Source organism: Hipposideros armiger, unplaced genomic scaffold, assembly GCF_001890085.2.
Source record: "Hipposideros armiger isolate ML-2016 unplaced genomic scaffold, ASM189008v1 scaffold_154, whole genome shotgun sequence".
Taxonomy (NCBI): domain Eukaryota; kingdom Metazoa; phylum Chordata; class Mammalia; order Chiroptera; family Hipposideridae; genus Hipposideros; species Hipposideros armiger.
The window spans coordinates 1,949,629-1,969,841 of NW_017731504.1; the positions used below are offsets into that span (position 1 = coordinate 1,949,629).

The 20,213-nt window shown below is 35.6% G+C and overlaps 1 protein-coding gene across 1 annotated transcript in view; it reads left to right on the forward strand.

Moving 5' to 3' along the window:
* Positions 1-20,213, forward strand: part of DZIP3 (DAZ interacting zinc finger protein 3) — a 126,023-nt gene that overhangs the window by 4,838 nt on the left and 100,972 nt on the right. The window contains exons 2-4 of the mRNA XM_019651165.1: positions 9,095-9,198; positions 12,941-13,010; positions 16,953-17,108. Coding sequence (XP_019506710.1) covers positions 9,167-9,198; positions 12,941-13,010; positions 16,953-17,108 — 258 coding nt within the window. The 5' untranslated portion in view covers positions 9,095-9,166. The remainder of the gene's footprint in view (positions 1-9,094; positions 9,199-12,940; positions 13,011-16,952; positions 17,109-20,213) is intronic.

Genomic DNA, 20,213 nt, shown 5'->3' on the forward strand with positions numbered 1-20,213 from the left:
CTCTTATTTATAATTTGGGAAACACATTTAATGGAGTTAAACAAAAGATGTTAAATCTCTTACAACCTAAGTTTAGGGCTGTCTACCTCCTTTATTTCTTCTGAGAAAACTTAAAAAAAAATATCTTCAATACTGAATAGTAAAATGGAAATTTTTAATGTCTCATGACCAGATTTTAGTCATATTAGATGAGTCAGACTGAATGAAGATATGAATTATATTTTTTAGAGAAGAGCAGAGTTTGTAAAATGCTGAATATTGTTATACAGGAATTATACCAGAGTTGTGAACAGAGGGCTACTTGTTCATTTGTTCATCCACTATATATTTAATGAATGTTTGAGTGGTAGGTACGTTGCTAGGTTCTGGGGATACAGCAGTGAGTCAAACAGACAACACATTTCTACCCAAGTAGAGCTTTTATTTTAATTGGGGAGATAGACAATAAACAAGACATGTAAGAAAAATATATGAATGTTAGTAATAAGTGCTATGGAGGAAATGAAAGAAGATGGATAAGTATCAGAGTCAGGGTGGGGTGTTACAATTTTAGATAGAGTGGAGTATTAATCAGTATTTGCTGTATAACATCACCTCAAAACTCAGTGGTTAAAACCATGAGCATTTATTTCTTGCTCACAGGTCTGAGGATTAACTGCAGTTAGTCTGATCTAGGCCCGACTTGGCTGGGTGGCTCTGCTTCAACTGTTTTGTGGGGAGGGGGAGATATCTAGAGCTTGATTTCAGTTATGTTGAGATGTCAGTAGATATGCAGGAGCTGTTGAATGGGCTGTTAAATATATTATTTGTAGTTAAGAGAGAGGTCAAGGCTGGAGATAAAAATTTAAAGCCTCAAGACTAAATGATATGGGGTAAGTATGGATAGAAAAGACTGAACCCCAAAGTACTTAAGTATTTAGAGGTTGGAGAAATGGGGAGGAACCAATAAAGAACACTTTGTCGAGAAGTAGTTGCCAGAGGACAGAGGCCCTATTATTCCATGGTTGTCTACAGGGATCAGTCTTACTTGTAGCACCTGGGCTGCTCTTGACTTCTAAAGAAGGACTTCAGGCTGGCAGAGAAGGCAGTCTTAATCTACATACAGGCTCACCCTTTACTTCTGCCTTCAGAGGTCTTAAGGTGTGCAGAAGGATGGATGGCTTCATTCTTTAAATCAATATTGACTAAAGTGTGCCAGGTGCTGTTCTAGGTACTGGGGACGTAACAGAGGGTTAAAAAAAAAAATCTTTCCTGACTTCATGGGGCTTGCATTCAAGTGGGGACATGAGGTCAAATCCTAAACTAGGAGATCCTTCAGGAGGCATGAACATGAGGTAGAACAAAAGTTCCATTGGCCCAGGTTCCAAAGATTCAAGGCAAAGAAATCCAGTGGTAGAACTGGCAGAAGTCTGTTTGGATACCATGTCCCAACTATGGCTAAATCAATTCAAATACTAATATTTAATAGATTTACCCTTTATTCAGGGCCAGAAAACAAAGTCTGTACAATTAATGTCACCTCTCACTTTTCAGAAATGTTACCTTCATCACAAAGCCAGAAAACCTATATAAACCAAAATTATTCTCCCTTTCCAATTCTTCCCGTTTCTTTTCCCAACTATCAGGTATTAAAATTCAGCTAATCTCTAATTGATTTGCCAAACTATAAAATTAACTTTCTTACTTTTCAAACAATTCTTGATTTTTTTTCCTATACATTTCATAGAATTCAACTCTAGGTTAAGAGTTCAAGGTTTGGATATTTTCGGTAAATGTTTTTTGCCCCATTTTCACATATAATTTCATATCCCAGAATCAAAAGGTTGCCTTTTTTTTTAACACAAGTACTACCCACTGCTTCTGAATCTAATTTTGTAGATAGTAAATATGAAAGTGATATACTTTTATTTTAAGTTAAGTTACAATAATCATTTTTAATTATAACTAATTTATTGAAGTTCTGCTTTGTGCAGGGCAGTTTCTCATTTTTAAATTTGTGGTCTTTCAGAAAATAGATATTATCAATTACATGAAATGGGTAGATACCTGTTTCCTGAATTAAGATATAAAGCTGTTTTCTGAGATTGGTGTCCAAAGTGGAATGTGCACATCTTGAGATATGTGAAACTGTCTATTGGGATGTGGAAACAAATATTAGAACTTTTATTTTTACTTATTTTAATCTCATTCTTTTAAATATTATAGTAGTACCTGCATATAATTCATAAATGAATTGTTATTCATATATTTTCAGTGTATTCTCAGATTTACTTCTTTAGAGATATGTGATCCAAAAAAATTGAAGAATTCCCCCAAATCTTTAACCTTGACAGAATATTTAGACAAGCGTTATTTTTCATTTCAGTACCACATATAGTATTTGGCATTGTTCTAAATTGTTTTGTTGAACAAATTAATTTTCTTAGGAACAACTGATGTGAATAGTATGCTATGAAATATTAAGCTGGCATGATTAACTGTCTTTGCAGTATCATTTGCTGACCAGTGCAATCATGTAAATAGTGTTATTTCTGAGTGTTTGTGTGCATATTATCTAGTTCAGTTCCTAATTGCACACTAAACGTATATAAAGTGAAATGTCACACTTAATGGGACATAGTGGAACAAGTATTGAATTTGTGGTTGGTGAAACTTGGGCATGAATTCCTGCTCTTAATGATTTATTATCTATGTGTACTTTCTAAGCCTCAGTTTCTTAATTTTTAAAATGGGACACTGTAATGTTTATCTTGCAGAGTTGTGTGAAGATCAGATATGTATTCAGTGTACATAGGTACATAGCCTGGAGCCCAGCACATAGGAGCTGAGGAAAATTAATCGTATATTAAATGAAACCAAAGCTAATATACCCAGTTAATTTTATATAAAGGGAAACTCTTCATAACTAAAAGCTTGCTCTATCTTTTCACCTAAATCCTTCTTACAGACATATGCCTTTCTGAGATGACAGGCAGCCACTTCTCTCACATGGGTAGATCAACTTGGATTTGGGTGGGGTAGGCTTTGTTATTGGTGGTGACAGAGTCAAGTACATATTGTGTCCGCCATTCCTTGCTTGATTATCATCTCTACATGCATCGTGTCTCAACATCCTGTCTTGTTTCCCTTTTTCATTATTGTCTAACAACTGTGTAATGACAAAATAATATTTTTAACTTGCTGAAAATATTTCACTTTTGGAGAATTTGCTCAGGGATAATATATGTTCCGTCCAACAGTCCCTAGCTACATTTTTGAACAGAGTGGTTTTGGCAGTGCTATCTGTAAATAACTTGAAACTGATGGGGGGTAGTTTAATATCTGAATGGTTTTTTTCAGGTAAATCCAAACCTGTGCATATTCATAGTAGATACATTCCAAATATTCAAAAACACACTAATATATATTCCATAGGTTTGCCTGTGTGAGCCCAGAAATAACTGACTGGGTAGATCTGAAGAGAATTAAAAACCTGCTCCTGACAAGATGCTAATTTTGGCAAGGATGTTTTCTATTTTGGCAAATTTATAAGGAAAGGGCAGTGGGTATACCTTACAAGGTTCTTGCTTCCTGGTATAAGCTGCCAGATAGTGCTAACAATGATCTTTGCTAAATGGTGAGAGCTGAGATGGACAGTGAATAAATACCCTGATCTTTTGATGTAGAAAATGTCTTCAGTTTCTGATAACTTTTGCAAAGATTTTCCAATCATCTGCTACCCATCCTGGAGTTTTCCTTAACTAAACTATATATTTTTTATTTGGAGGAAAATAGTTTTTTGGCCACCTGTGTCAAGTATAGTCATTTTGTGGCCTTGCCAAGAAGTTAAAAGAAATACAAAATTGGAAGAAACGAATGGAAAATTAGAAAACCAAATAATCACTATATTTTATTTATTCTTAACACAGCTAATATCAAAATAATGGTACAACCTATTATTCTTTGAGTCTAACCTGATGGCCCTAGCTATTCTTGTTTACCTGGAGCTATCTAACAAAATGAAAAAGAAAGGCTTTCAGAGTGCTAGAGTCACAGGACACCTGCTTTACTACTTTAAAAACCACCAAGAATGGCTGTCGCTGCTTGTCTAGCAGACATAATCAGATAAATAATAGTTACAATTTTGGTTCTAAGGAACTCCCATCACAAATGTGTTGACTTGGGCCGGCCGAGTGGTTCAGTTGGTTAAGAGTTCACTCAAGAGTGCGAGCTCAGAGCAACAGGGTCACTGGTTCGATTCCTGGCCCCAGCTGAGCTGCAGCTAAGCTGCCAACAGGTGGCAGGACGGCTCAGCTAAAAAAACCAAAACAAAACAAATGTGTTGACTTATTCCTAAAAAATGTCCTCTTCATATTTTTTAGTCTTAAAGTGGCCAAATATCTCACATCAACTTTAAGGAGGCTTTGGAATTCTTTTGGTAAAATCTAGCTGAAGTGATAATTATAATATCACTATCAGAGTTTGTGTTATTAGTAGACCCATGAACTTCTTGAGTACATTTCATGTTGACGTCGTAAATCCAGCTCTTTAAAATAGCTATAAAATTTTATCAAGTTGCAGGTTCCGAGGTTGTTAATTGCAGCATTGTTTGTGATATCCAAACAAATCAACTGGAGACAGTTAAAATCTTTATCAATAGGGTCAGGAAAAATGATACATGTATACAGTGGCATATTGTGCAGTTTAAAGAATATGGCTGATGTATATGTGCTGATGTGAAAAATGCAAGGTACCAAACATACAAAACTAAGCTGCCATTTGTGCCATATGGTATATATTTGAAAAATAATGATTTTGTGTCCCAGCTCTTAAGTATCATTATTACCATTCCTTTCTGTATCATTTCTCTATCAAGGTAGAGAATTAGAAGAAAAGTGAACTAATTTTTCTGCAAATTTAAACAAAATGAAATGATGGTGATGATAGGAACACTTACGTAGTGCTTACTATGTGCCACTTACTATTGCATGTTTTAAACACTTGAAACAACTCTATGACAACTCTATGAAGCAAGTACCATCCTTATCCCCATTTTTCAGATGAGGAAACTGAGGCACAGAGATGTTAATTAATTTACACAGGTTGCACAGTTAGTGTGTGTTAAAGCAGGCCTATATATCCTTCCAGACTGAGTCCAATGTTTCTGTGCTCTTAACTATGTAATGCTATGCAACCTCTCAACTTAATTTTGACATTGATGGAAATCTAAATGAGGTACTTTATGTCATTTCTCTTGTAGATAAGCGATTTATTGTTTGTGTTTGTACATGCTGCATTATATCAGGATGGTCTTATTTTTCTTCCTGAGAACAATCTATGTTTATCTAATTAACCTTTTTATTTTAACAGATTTAGTTAGGTAGTTCTCAACTGGGGACAAGTTAGTGCCCAGGGGACATTTGGCAATGTTTGGAGACATTTTTGGTTGCCACAATGGGGCTGAGAGATGGGAGAGAGTTGCTATTGGCATCTACTGGGTTGAGACCAGGGATACTTATAAACATTCTAAAAATGCATAGGACAACTTCCTATAAGATTTATCCAGTCCAAAATATCAATAGTGTCAAGATAGAGAAACCCTGAGTTGGTGGGCATTTGAAAAATTCTCAATAACTGAACTCCTGTTTTGAAAAATACCAAGTATATTATTTTGTTTTCAAGTTCATAGTATTGAGAAAAGTAAAGTTTTGTTCTTTCTATTCTTTACATTGATATTCACTTTTCTACTTGGCATTGATGATCTGTAAAGTGCCAGAGCTGACAAGCGTGGCAGTCTTGGGCCATCCACCCATGGAAATATAAACTTTTTGGCTAATCCATCACCTGACTCTAAATTGGTCAGGTGATGAGCATTTGCGTGGATTTAAAAACAGTGTGCCCATTATATAAAATATAGGGAGGTGATAGGAATACTACAAGGTAAGCGTTTAAATGAAAGATTAAAAAATATATAAACGAGCTGTGCCTACTTTGATATGAATAAGCACAGCTTTAAAAATGGGGGAAAAACCTTTTTACAATTAAAATGTTTGTTATAATTTCAGTAGATAAGATGCAAAGTGGGAGCTGGGAACTCAGAGAGAGCAGCAAGAAAGGGGTTTTACTGTTGTTATCAAGATATGGGTGGCAATGCCTTATTTTTCAAATAGCCTGCAAATAAAATCATTTTGGTTGTGGATAAAGGTATGCGGTAAACGACACTGAACTTCAGCTTGCCCTCTGGTCCACCAGCCAGAGCCCGAATAGGTTCCAGCAGAACAGTTCCTCAGTTCCAGGAAGAAAGTCAGTTTTTAGTTTCGTGCTGATAGGGGAAGTCTACTGAAATGAATATACCAGGGGAAACCAGATTCACCCATTCTCCCATGTTAAGCCTGATTTTAAAGGTTTTCTTTAGCACCTAGAATGGTAAGAACCTTTGGATTATTTTAGAAGTACAGTGGTAATGTTTCAGACTGGCTACTTCCTTTCTGTTGCTAGGCACTTATGCCTTCCCTCCCCACAGAGGCTGTAAAGTACTGCTGCTGCCGCTGGTAGGTTTTGACACACATACCTGCTCAGCTCCAGGGAAACGATGGGATTGATGATCCTCTCTCCTGGAAAACCTTTCATCACAGAGATTCATCTCAGGTTGTATTTTTAAGCAGGTTGAAAAAGAAAGCCATTAGCTTTTTAAAACTCTTAATTCACTATCCAAATATCTTCTGATTGATTGATTTTATACCCCCTTTTTTTTTCAAGCTGAACACTAGATAGCTTACCTTCCATCCTCTTTCTACCTTGTTGCCAGAGGATTTGCTTCCCTTCTTTTTAGCCTCCCTGTTATCTGTACAAACATCTACTGACTGAAGGGAAGCTTATCAGAATGGTATCCACGTCTGAGCTTTTAAATTCTGGAGACGAGGGGATTGTTTTGTCTAGAAAAGGCTTACGTTTGTATGTTCTGTCTATGAAGCAATGCCTGTTGCTTTTTATTAAAATAACCAGGGAGGTTATAGAAATCATAAAAGAAAAACAGTTTGATCACAATCCTAAAATTCCCCCAAATCATCTCCTTTTCTATACAGCTTTATTAAAGAGATGAACAGATCTGATTTATTTTGAAAGAATAACAAGATTTATCCAACCTCTTTCTGCTTCATTGTTAGCTTTAGGTTGTATCTTTCATTGGTAATTTAATAGTGCAATTTTAAATAAGCGTATGACTTTGCTTACTGAGTTTTTAAAATAAGAATAAAACTAAAATGAAATTATCTAGGAGAACTAGATTCTGCATATGTAAGTTATACTGACAGCAAAAGTGTTTTGTTAGGGATGGGCAAGAAATTAAGAGTGTTAGAAAGCTATGTCTTAAAATTTAGGCGAATATCAACCTGTGTGTAAACCTTTACATTTGTGTTTTGATTAAGAATTATTAGCTAGCATTGAATTGTTGGAGAATTGCCTTTGTCTCTCAATATTTTCTGCGTAAATTAGAGCTGGTGTGAGTCACATACAGAATATAGGTGGTATAATAATTAGGAATAATTATTTTGCAGATAGATGGTCTTGCAGGACTTCTTTTAGCCTTTAGACCAGGAACTGAGTTGTCCCCTCTCAGATAAGCTAATCACTGACAGGATACTCAGACCTCAAGGCTTAGGAGGGTTCAGGCCCTACAGTTCCTTCTTCCTATTGTCTTTTTTGTTTGTTTGTTTTTTGTTTTCGGGGAAATATGACCTCACGTAAAATGATGTTTTTTGAGTGAATACAATCTGAATTCTTAATAGGTGGTTTACAAATGAACTTGTGTAACATGTTTTCTTGATTTGGGAATAACCCATGCTGAATTGCCATTTAGTAATGGGCCTCCAAATGCTCTACCCATCTAATTTATGGGTGTATATTAAATATGCTATTAGAGAAACTGGCTAACCAGTTGCTGAGATAAATAAGCAGTCCAGAGGCAACAAATGAGAAATTACCCAGTCTTGGGCTTGGCAGCAAGCCCAAGGTACTCTAAGCCTGCTTTATTTGTGTTATTGTTATTGCTGAGGTATTCTTTTCTTTTTTTCCTCGTTTCTTTCTTTGCCCCAAAGCACTGAGCAGTAGTTTTACATGTTTGCTCTAACAATTTCTGGACCTCTGTATAGTTGGATGGGAAAGGGAAGTCAGCCTAGCAGAGGGCAATGGAGTCTGGAGGCTTGAACTCTCAGTAAAAGAGAAAACATACAGGACTAAATTGAGAAGAGTTGGTTTGGGATAGTTAAATAGAGAGCTATTTAACAAATAGATATACTAATGATAGTCTATTCCCCTATTTGTTTTCATTTGTGTGGCCTCAGTATTTTTTTTTTTAATTTCTGGAAACATCCACAACGTGTATTGATATTAGAACCAGATAATATGCAATAGTTTTTTACACACCCCCACCTCTCCTATTTTATGGAGATATACAATCATACGACTTTGGAAAAAAAGTGGCTAAATAGTCTTTTTAGACTAAAATAAAATAAAACAATTAGTGCTATCAAGATTGAGTTAAACAGGAGCACTTATACTTCTATGGGAAATAAATTAGTACAAACCTTTTCAGGAGCTGTTTGGCAATATACACCAAAGGGCTTAAAAATATGTGTTTTTGAGCTAGGAATTCTCCTGAGAATTCATAAGGAAATAATCATAAATATAGAGAAGGGCTTATAGACAGTGGAGTTTATTAAAATACCAATTATTTATAATAAAACAATGAGAATCTAAATGTCCAACTATAGGGAAATGGTCAAGGGAACCCCAGTGAACCAATTGTTATGCAGCCATTGAAAGTGTTTACTGGAAGTATAAAATAACATGAAAGAATAGTGTTCAGTGGTAAAAAAGATGGTGTAGAGCATTGTTTATTCAATTTGATCAAATTGGTAAAATACACCTGTACTTGGTAAAGTTAAGTATATTGAAAGGTAAGTAGTGATTTGTGTTTGGATAATGAAACTATCTGTTTTCATTTTCTTTTGTAGCAGTTCCAAAATTTTCTTAAATGATCATGTACTCTTTATATGGTAGGGAGAAAGAATGTAATCTTTCTATATTTCCACTAAACATATCACTTTCCTTACAGCTTTAAACAGCAGTAGTAAAAGTCAGTCTACAAGTATTGGAGTACGACTTTTGCCAAAGAACACTGTGCATAATGGATTCTCTATCGGAAGAATTTTTTGTGAGGTAAGGGATGGATTGACAAAAGCCAATTCCATTTGTTGCATTCTGAAGACACAACATTTGTCTCTTCCATATAACCCTGGGAAGTTAGTATGAATGAGATACCCTTATATTTCAAGACAATTTAGCAACTTTGGTTAGTGGGGGATGTAGCCTGAGTGAAATCTAATTTTAGAAAATTTCATTAAGGACTGCACACTGACTAAAGAGCCAAGAATTGAAAAATGTACCACAGCGTGTTACACTTGGGATATTCTTAACAAAATGATGTTTTATTCATCATTTAACAAGTACTTACATAGACTTACTCTTTGTCAGGCATTGTTTTAAAAGCTTTTACAAATTTCTACTTACATAAACCTTATAACAACTCTAAGAGGTGGATGCTATTATTATTCTCATTTTATAGAAGGTAAACTAAGCATCACACAGAAGACTCTACTAAGTGGTTCAACTGGGCTCAGGCTAAATGTTCAACTCTCCCCTCCAATCAGGGCAAGTTCAGCCTGTCTGTATGTCTGTACCCCTCTGATATAATACTAAACAATAGGTTAGTATTGGAGATCTCCCTCCCACCTTCAGCTTTCTCATATAATAAGCAATGTGATCTATTAATTTATTTTACAAGCATTTATTGACCGCCTTGGTACTTAGGGAATAACGACTAATACAAAATTTGTGTACTTAGAATTGTAATGTAGTAGGAAGATATATAAAAAGTTGCATTTAGGAGAAATGCATACATAAGTATTATATTAGAGATATTGTGACTAAATAAAAAGCAATAATTATTGACTGGGGTTGAGTGGGTTTCAAAAAGGTGATGTTTGAACTGAACTTTAATGGATCAAAAGCATTTTGATGGGTGTAGAAGTAGAACAGTCAGGAAGTCATTTGGCTGAGGAAACGACACAAAAAAGTACTTCAGACAAATTCTTGGGGACGATTTTGACTGTCCTGCTAAGGAATATATAGCTTTATTTTGTGCAGAGCCATTGACATTTTAAGAAAATGAAATTTTTCACTGTATTTTGGAAAAACTACCTCTATTGATGGTGGGAATTAGTAGAATGACAAGATACACTTGTAATACCTTAAAAAGAAGCTAATGAAGCCTTGTACTAGTAGGAATAGAAAATAGTAAGAAAGTGAGGATTTATAAAACTAGAATCAGCAGAATTTTATGACTAAGAGAAGTAGAAATGGCTCAAAGGTTTCTAATGACCAGAAGGAAATATGTACCATTAGCTCATATGGGGATCTCAAAAGGAGACAGGTTTAATGTGCGTGTGAGAAAGAAAGAGAGGACAGATAACTGGTTCAGTTTGGGACACAAGGAGATTGAGGTGCTGCTAAGATATCATTGTGGTTGTCGAGCAGGTGTTTGGAAATGTATAGCTGTAGCATCAAAGAGCAATTAAAGCTGGAGATACAGATTTGGGGATCATTAGAAAAGGTGCTAGGGGCCGGCCAAGTGGCTCAGTTGGTTAAGAGCTCGCTCAAGAGTTTGAGCTCTGAGCAACAGTGGTTCGGTGCCCGGCCCGAGCTGAGTTGCCGCTGAGCTGCCAACAGGTGGCAGGATGGCTCAGCTAAAAAAAAAAAAAAAAAAAGTTAGAATAGGTGCTATTTGAGTTCATGGAAGTTTGCTAACATTTATTTTTTATATTGATTAATTCAATAAATATTTGAGTGCCTACTTTATGTCAGATGTTGGGCTAGATACTTGAAGGTGAGGTAATGAATAAGTAGGACCTGATCCCTATCAGAGAGTGTTTATACATGAGTATAAATGAGATTGGTTTAAGTAGAAAATGCAGTAAGAAAAATAGAGGGCTACAAGTGGAACATTAGTGGTATACTATGTATATTTCAGAATATATTGTTATGGCAAAACTTCAGCTTCTCCCAGCAGCAGAACAAAGTATGCAGGGGATAAAAGTAGCAGAATAGCAAAAGAAAAGTACTAGTCTGGTGTCTAATTTTAACTTTGCTACTTTTTAGGTATGTAACTTAAAACAGGTTATATAATCTCTGGACATCGATGTACCCATCTATAGAATAAAGTGTCTGCCATATATGACTACTGATATATCTTCCTGTTCTTACATACCAGGAGCATGGTTTGATAGTGTTAATGTATACAGTTCTATATTACATGTTCTTACAATAATAAATGAATAAAATGAATGAGAGGAAGAGGGATAGCCAATGGTACAAAAGGAGACTAGATAGCTGGAAAGTCTAGGGAAGAACCAGCAGTCGCAAAATGCAGAGGTTTTCAAGGAAGGTTGGAGGGTATGACGGACAATGTTAAATGATACAGAAAGGCCAGGTAGAATAAGAGCTAAGACAAAGCTGTTGGAATAGCAAATATGATTTTATGAGTAACCTTTAAAGAGCAGTTTTAATGTTGTGGAGCAAGTGAGGATTATGCATCAAAATTTGTTATGGAACTCATGAAAAATATAGCACCTCACATCCTGCACATTTGATTAAGAAACTCTGAAGTGGAGTTTGTACATCTGCATGTTTCAAAAGCTTCACAGGTGCTTTTAATACGCATCCGAGACTGAGAACTATTGGATTAAGAAGTGAATGATGATTACATAGAATAAGCAAGTAGAGTACATTTCAGACCATTTTGTATGCTGTTTCTCCACTTTAGAATACTGCTGCAATATTTTCCATTGGTTAATAACACAAGGGGGCTTAGAAATAGATGAAAAGGTACCAAACAAACAGGTTTTTCTTTTCCATGACATTTTAAAGAGCACTGAGAATCATATTGTGAAATACTGTTTATGTGTGTAAATCATCTTTTGTTGAAACTTTCAATGTATGGATAATACTATACTGTTTATCTGTCCCAGTTTCCCCTCAGAATATCAGTTTGCACATAGTGGATGATAAATGATTGTCTGTCAAATGAGTACATAAATGTGAAGTAAATTGGGATAATATTTATAAAGTATAATTCTGAATAAATCAATTCTCACCTCAGTTTTATCTCTGCAAGTATATCAAAGTAAGATCATATAAATCATATATGATCCTATGTTATGGTTCTTATATTTTGAGTCCAGTGTCATGGTTTTATATGTAGGCAAAAGCAATTTTATAAATAAAAAATTCAGTTTAGTATATAACACTGCATATGTTTACATTTCAAGCCAATGTCAAAAACTAAACTTATTAAATTATTATTTTTTACAAAAATAGTTGATAATTCCTAATATGATACTCTGCCTCAATTAAAAAAATTATTTTGGATAACTGGTCAATAGTAAGGCCAGGTACCTGGAACGAAAAATAAAATTATCTATGTAAGGTAGATCCTTTCCAAACCTTTATTGTCTTTATAAACACACACACCCTACACACACAAAACAAAAGTATTAACCTTTTCAAGAACCTTTTTTTTTTTTTTTTTTGCATTGAAACAGTGCTATAAAGTTAATTTTTCCCCCATTGTTTTGGTCTGTTGTGTGTCTGTTTAAAGATGAAAAGTTTTTCATATCAGCTTTCTGTTCTCTCTACCACCAGATAATAAAGGCATAGAATAATTTCTTTGTGTCCATAAAGAGAAATGACAGCTACCACTGTTATCGGTCTTAGATAACACAGTGTGTACACTTCTGAAATTTTCAGACAAAAATTCACCTGTTAGATTCTTTACTACTGCAGTTGAATTATGTTCTTTGTAGGGAGGTGCTCTGAATACACCTTTCTTTTTCATTTAAATTAGGGATCCTCCTGTCAGGGAGCAGACTAAGGAGGAAGTCGAGGATAAGGTGGAAAAATCAACTGATCAACTGGTAAGAGAAGATTTAATTTTCATTAACTGTTAATTAATAATGAGTAACTATGTAGATAATATAATGCTGTATCTAATCAGTTTATTTGTTAAAAATTTGGGGGTAAGTTTTCTTTCAACCTTAATAAGTAAAATTAGGGTCATAATTAAATCTTTTAAAAATATTTTTATTAAAATATAGCTAACATACAGTATTATATTAGTTTCAGGTACACATCATAGTTATTCAACATTTATATACCTAAAGAATTGATCATCACCAAAAGTCCAGGAACCATCTTATGCCCTACATGCTCCCATAATATTGTTGACTACATTCCCTATGCTGTACATTACATCCCCATGACTTATTTGTTTTATACCTGGGAATTTGGACCTTCTTATTCCCCTTCACCCTTTTTCCCCCTTTTATTAATTTTTCTTTATTTTATTTTATTAGTTTCAGGTAACTTTTATTTTTTAATTACAGTTGACATTCACTATTATTTTTTATTACTTTCTGGTATACAGCACAGTGGCTAGACATTTATATAATTTATGAAGTGATACCCCTGACTAGTCTAGTACCCGCTTCGCACCATACATAATTATTACCATTTTATTGACTATATTCCCTATGATTTACTTTATATCCCCATGACTATTTTGTAACTACCAATTTATACTTCTTTTTTTTTTTTAAGATTTTATTGAGGAATTGGGGAAGGGGAACAGTGTTGGGAAATGGGGGAAGGGAAACAGCCAAGTTGTTGTCCTTCAATCTTAGTTGTGGAGGGTGCAGCTAGCTCAGCTCCAAGTCCGTTTGCCTGTTGGCAGCTCAGAGTGCTCAGCTCAAGGTGTCGTGTTCAATCTTAGTTGCGGGTGGGCGTAGCCCACTATCCCATGCGGGAGTTGAACCGGCAACCTTGTTGTTAGGAGCATGTGCTCTCACCAGCTAGCCATTCTGGCACCTATTGGCAGCTCAGGCACAGCTCACTGGCCCTATGTGGGAATCAAACTGGCAACCCTGTTGCTCAGAGCTCGCACTCTTAACCAACTGAGCCACTCTGCCGGCCCCCAATTTATACTTCTTAATCCCTTCACCTTTTTCACCCAGCTCCCGAAACTCTGTCCCCTCTGCTACCCATCAGTTTGTTCTCTGCATCTATGAATCTGTTTCTGTTTTGTTGGTTGGTTCATTTTGTTCTTTAGATTTCACGTCATCATTATTTTTTCAAGTAGGTTTTTAATTCCTTGCTCTCTCTCTTCTCCTTCTGGTACCCCTATGATGCAAATGTTGGTGTGCTTGATGTTGGCCCAGGGGCCCCTTAAACTCTCCTCATTTTTTTAAAATTTTTTATTCTTTTATTCTTTTTGCTGTTATAATTGGTGTTTTCTGCTACCTTATCTTCGAAATTGTTGATTTGATCCTTTGCTTCATCTAATCTACTGTTGGTTTCCTCTAATATATTCTTCATTTCTGTTACTGTATTCTTTATTTCTGACTGGTTCTTTTATATGTTTTCTATTTCCATTTGTATGTTTCCTATCTCTTTGTTGAAGTTCTCCCTGAGATCATTGAGCATCCTTATGAGTGAGTAGTGTTTTGAAGTCTGCATCTGGTAGATTGCTTGTCTACATTTTGTTTAGTTCTTTTTCTGGAGCTTTGTTCTGTTCTTTTAATTGAGACAGGTTCCTTGTCTCCCCATTTTGGCTTCCTCTCTGTGTTTGTTTCTATGTATCAGGTAGAGGTGTTATGTCTCCTGGTCTTAGCAGCGTGGTCTACATAGTTTTATAGAACGATTGATGTTTACTTATTAATAGGTTACCCAGTAACTTAAGAAGAGAAAATATATAGACATAAATTAGCCATAATATTCACTTGCATGTGGTTATTACCATAAAAAAATTTTGCAGAGGTAACACGATATGTGTAAATGTACATAGGGATGTACAGTTGAACCAGGGGGATTTGATCCAGAAAAGATGTTTCTAGATATGGATTTGGGAATACAGAGGGCAGGGGAAGTGGAAACTTAGACCTGAATTTGATTTAGATGCTAAATAAATTTTGCAAAATGGATTGAGCATCAAATATTTTGATAACTAACTTTAAAAAATTAAAATTGTATTTACAATAAGATATATTTAACAAGCATGAAGCTTATAATATTTCTCATTGAAAAAAAAATTATTCGTGCTATAATCTTGCTTGTGTTCAATTTGGTAATTAGTGTTAGATGATTCTGCAGTAAATTTTGACTGCAGAATTGACCTTTAGTTTGAAATAAATGTACCACTGACAGTGGTCATTCTTTATGAGGGCTTGTCTAGTTACTTTATGGAAATTTTTTTTTTTTTTTACCTTTTTGAGAAATTTCAAATCTATAGAAAAGTTTCAAGAATAGTACAACGAAACTTATATACCCTTCACTGAGATTTAGCAAGTTTTTAACATTTTTCTATATTTTGGGGTATAATTTTCATATAATGAAGTACTATACAATGTGAAGTTTATTTGTTGGGTATTGTTGGAGCTGGAGGAATTTTAATTTAAGACTCGAACCCGGAAGGGGAGAGTAGGCAGATAGTCCTGCAATGGACTTTATTGGTTTCCAGTTACAGCCCGAATCACCTCACAACAGGGTATTTTTCAGTGACTCAGTTTCTAATGGCCTCTGCCGTAAGAAGCTGTTCTGATATTCAGAGGTCAGCAGCAAAATACTCAGATTCCCAAAGTTTTAACAGGGTATAGGAACTCTGGTATCTTGTTAAAGTTTGAAGGAAGGCCATCATCCATCTGTTCCAGAACTTTTATCCATGTTTACTGCCACCCATTCCTCACAACTAATGTAAAAAACACTCTTGGAAGTAGTTTTTCTATTACTATGTAGAATAATCTATGTACAATTTTAAACAACATATTTAAATGGGCCATCAATTTAATACATGATGTATATTTTTAAAGAGCAACAATTTTTTAAGGCCTAATTCACATTTAAGCCTAAAATTGTTCATGTTTCCTATCCCACTACCCTGCAAAAAACAAACAAAAAAAGTATAATTAATAGGGCCGGCCGAGTGTCTCAGTTGATTAAGAGCTCGCTCAAGAGTGTGAGCTCAGGGCCAGCCAAGTGGCGCGTTTGTTATGCCAGAGGGCCCCAGTTTGGATCCCACATATGAGGGCCAGTGATGCTGCCCTCTGCAGCTAAGATGCTGAACAATGGCTCGACCTGGAGCTGGGCTGTCGTGAGTCGCCGGCAACGGCAGGTGGGTTGTCATGGGCTACCATGTGTGGCCAGCAGCCAGTGTGAGCGGCCAGCAGCTGCAGTGAGCGGCCGTCCAGAAGCCGGCGACTGATCTGCCTCACCTGGGAAGAGCACAATGATGGTGACATGGGCCAGTGAAGCAACGTCCTCCACAACTAGACTGAAGAACAAAACGACAGCAACTTGTCTGTTCCCCTGCCCCTAATTCCCCAGCGCTGTTCCCATTCCCAATTCCCCAATAAAAATCTTTAAAAAAAAAAAAGAGAGTGTGAGCTCAGAGCAACAGGGTCACCGGTTCAAGTCCCAGCCCGAGCTAGCTGCTGCTGAGCTGCCAACAGTGTCAGGATGGCTCAGCTAAAAACAAACAAGCAAACAAACAAAACATGTAATTATTCTCATCTTTGACTCTCTATTTAAAATTTTCAAATGCATTTATAATGGCATTCCCTGTATTAAAGCTTCTTGAGTTTTGGTCTTAAACTTCCTGCTATGTTATAAGTTCCTTGAGAGCAGAGAGAATGCCTTATTCTTATTTGGATTTTCTGTAGTTGCTCACAATGATCTACGTATACTATGTAAAGGCACTTTGGGTTTTGTTTTGTTTTTTTAATAAAGAATATTTCATTAAAGTATAAAATGGCAGGTTTTAATATTAGCCAAATATAACTGTGTAAGTTTTTAATAATGTCTTTTAGGACAAACAGGAAAAGGACACACCTACTGATCTTGTTCCTGTTAACCTACTATTAGAGGTGAAGAAGTTATTGAATGCAATTAATACTCTACCAAAAGGTGTGGTCCCTCATGTTAAGAAGTTCTTACAGGAAGATTTTTCCTTCCAAACTATGCAGGTAAGATCATAATTTGTTTTTTTGGGGGAATATGTGCAGCTCCCTGTATGTTACTATCTAGAAAGACACATTATATTCCTTTACTCTCACACCACTACCATTCTCACAGTACTGCTGACACTCGATGGATGGGCTTATTCCTACGCTGATCAGTACTCTGAGACTAGCTGGGCGTCCTACAAGTCAATTCAATTCTGACACCATCTACCTTGAGTTAGCATCATATCCCACAAATTAAGGGCACAGTGCCACAAGACTGCTGCCCCTTCAGATGTCAATCACCAGTCTTAGGTTGTTCCTAGCACTCCTGACCAACTGGCTATAAATTGGGGTTCCCGCAACCTCCTCTTGGGTGCAGAGATTTGCTAGAACAGCTCACAGAACTCACAGAAACACCTACGTTTACCATTTTATTATACAATAAAGTATATGATAAAGGATGTATATTAATCTAGTATCCTGGCACTATACATAGTTATTGCAATATTATTGACTATATTTCCAATGCTGTACTTTATATTCTCATAACTGGTTTGTAACTACCAGTTTGATCCCTTCACCTTTTTCACCCAGCCAGGTCAAGGTCTGGAAGGGTACTACGTGCAGAAGATTCTGTGCCAGTGGAGTCGGGGTGTACCATCCTCCTGGAATGTGGATGTGTTCACTAAACTGGAAGCTCTCTGAACCCCTTACTTTTAGGAATTTTATGGAGGCTTCATTATATAGGCATGATCAATTATTAATTCAATTTCTAGCTCTCTCTCCTCTGGGAATGGGGGATAGAGCTGAAAGTTCTAAGCTTCTAATCATGGCTTGGTCTTTCTATTGACTAGCCCCCATCCAGGAGCCCACCCAGAGCCACCTCATTAGAACATTAGACATTCCTATCACAGGAAATTCCAAGGGCTTTAGGAGCTCTGCGTCAGGTACCAGGGCCAAAGACCAAATATTAGCAGGAACTAGGGGCAGAGATCAATATATATGTCTTATTATTTCACAGTAACTACTCTTCCCTTCTCTTCCCTCTTCTCTCTGCTCTGCTCTTCTCTTCTCTTCTCTTCTCTTCTCTTCTCTTCTCTTCTCTTCTCTTCTCTTCTCTTCTCTTCCCTTTCTTTTTCCACCACAATAGTGCAACTAAGGTCTTGAAATTTCCATCTTACTTCTTGTGAAGGGGTTGGTGTCAGCTTTGACTGTAGACTTTTATTAATTATATAAATAGAGTTAGTTTATGCTAGACTTTCAAGAATAATTGTAGGAATGTGGGTTAGTTTGTAAGCTGTTGATTATAAAGTCTAGTATTTATTCTAATTATACTAATAACCCATAATATGCCACTCTGAGACAGGGGACTGCTTTCAGTTTTCCTAATTTATAAAGTGTTGACAGATTATTAAAAAATGTAAGATAAAGAAAAATAATATCCAAAACTTTTGGATTTATGAGTGAAATAAGTAATCTAGAGAATATAGCTTTCCATCTTGGAAATAGCCTTTTTAGATAATTTGTGAAACTTTCAGCATAAGATGGGTATCAGTTTTTAAATTAATAGAATTTTCCAAACTTAAAGAAAACTACTCTTTTTTTTGTGGTGATTGTGGGGTAATGGGGGTAAAACACTGTAGGTGTCTTGAGAAGGCTACATTTGCCTTTTCTGTGAAAGAATATATCATTAATTATCCCTGTGAAACAAATTAATACTATTATGATTAAAAATTCATAAAAACTCTGAAAATATCCAAAGACTCTACATATAATTATAACCTTAACTGAGATGATTTATCACAATATGAGTTCTGGTTTGAAATAAATGAAATAATGCCACTGTTTCCCTCTTATTGTTTTCAATTACAGTTGACATTCAATATTATTTTCTATTAGTTTCAGGTATACAGCATAGTGATTAAGACATTTATATAATTTACGAAGTGATTCCCTTGATTAGTGTAGTACCCACATGGCACTATGCATAGTTATTACAATATTATTGACTATAATTTCTATGCTCTATTTTACATCCCCATAACTATTTTTTAACTACCAATTTGTACTTCTTAATCCCTTCATCTTTTTCACCCAACCCCCTTAAGCCTCCTGCCATCTGGAAAACATCAGTTTGTTTTCTGTATCTGAGTCTGTTTCTGTTTTATAAATTCATTTATTTTGTTCTTTAGATTCCACATATAAGTGAGATCATATGGTATTTGTCTTTCCCTGTCTGACTTACTTCACTTAGCATAATACTCTCGGTCCATCCATATTGTCACAAATGGTAAGATTGTTTCTTTTTATGGCTGAGTAACATTGCATTGCATATATGTACCACTTCTTTTTTATCCAGTTGTCTCTTGATGGGCACTTAGGTTGCTTTCATATCTTGGCTATTGTAAATAGTGCTGCAGTGAATATACAGTGCATATATCTTTTCGAATTAGTATTTTGAATTTCTTTGAATAAATACCCAGAAGTGGAATTGCTGAGTCATAAGGTAGTTCTATTTTTAATTTTTGAGGGATCTCCACAAATTGTTTTCTACAGTGACTGTACCAATTTGCAATCCCACCAACTATGCAAGAGGGTTCCCCTTTCTCCACATCCTCATCAATACTTGTTGTTTGTTGATTTATTGGTGGTAGCCATTCTATCAGGTGTAAGGTGATATCTCATTATGGTTTTAATTTGCATTTCTCTGATGATTAGTGACATTGACCATCTTTTCATATGTCAATTGGCCATCTGTATGTTCTTTGATGAAATGTCTATTCAAGTCCTCTACCCATTTTAAATTGGAGTGCTTGATTGTTCTGAGGTTGAGTTGTATGAGTTCTTTATAAATTTTGGATTTTAACCCCTTGTCAAATGTGTCATTGGTGAATATCTTCTCCCATTCAGTAGGTTGTCTTTTCATTTTGTTGGTTTCCTTTCCTGTGTAAAAACTTTTTAGTTTCATGTAGTCCCATTTGTTTAGTTTTTCTTGTGTTTCCTGTGCCTGAGGAGATATATCAGAAAAAAAAAAAGAAAACTACTAAGAGCAATGTCAAAAAGTTTACTGCCTATGTTTTCTTCTAGGAATTTTATGGTCTTGGGTCTTACATTAAAGTCTTTAAT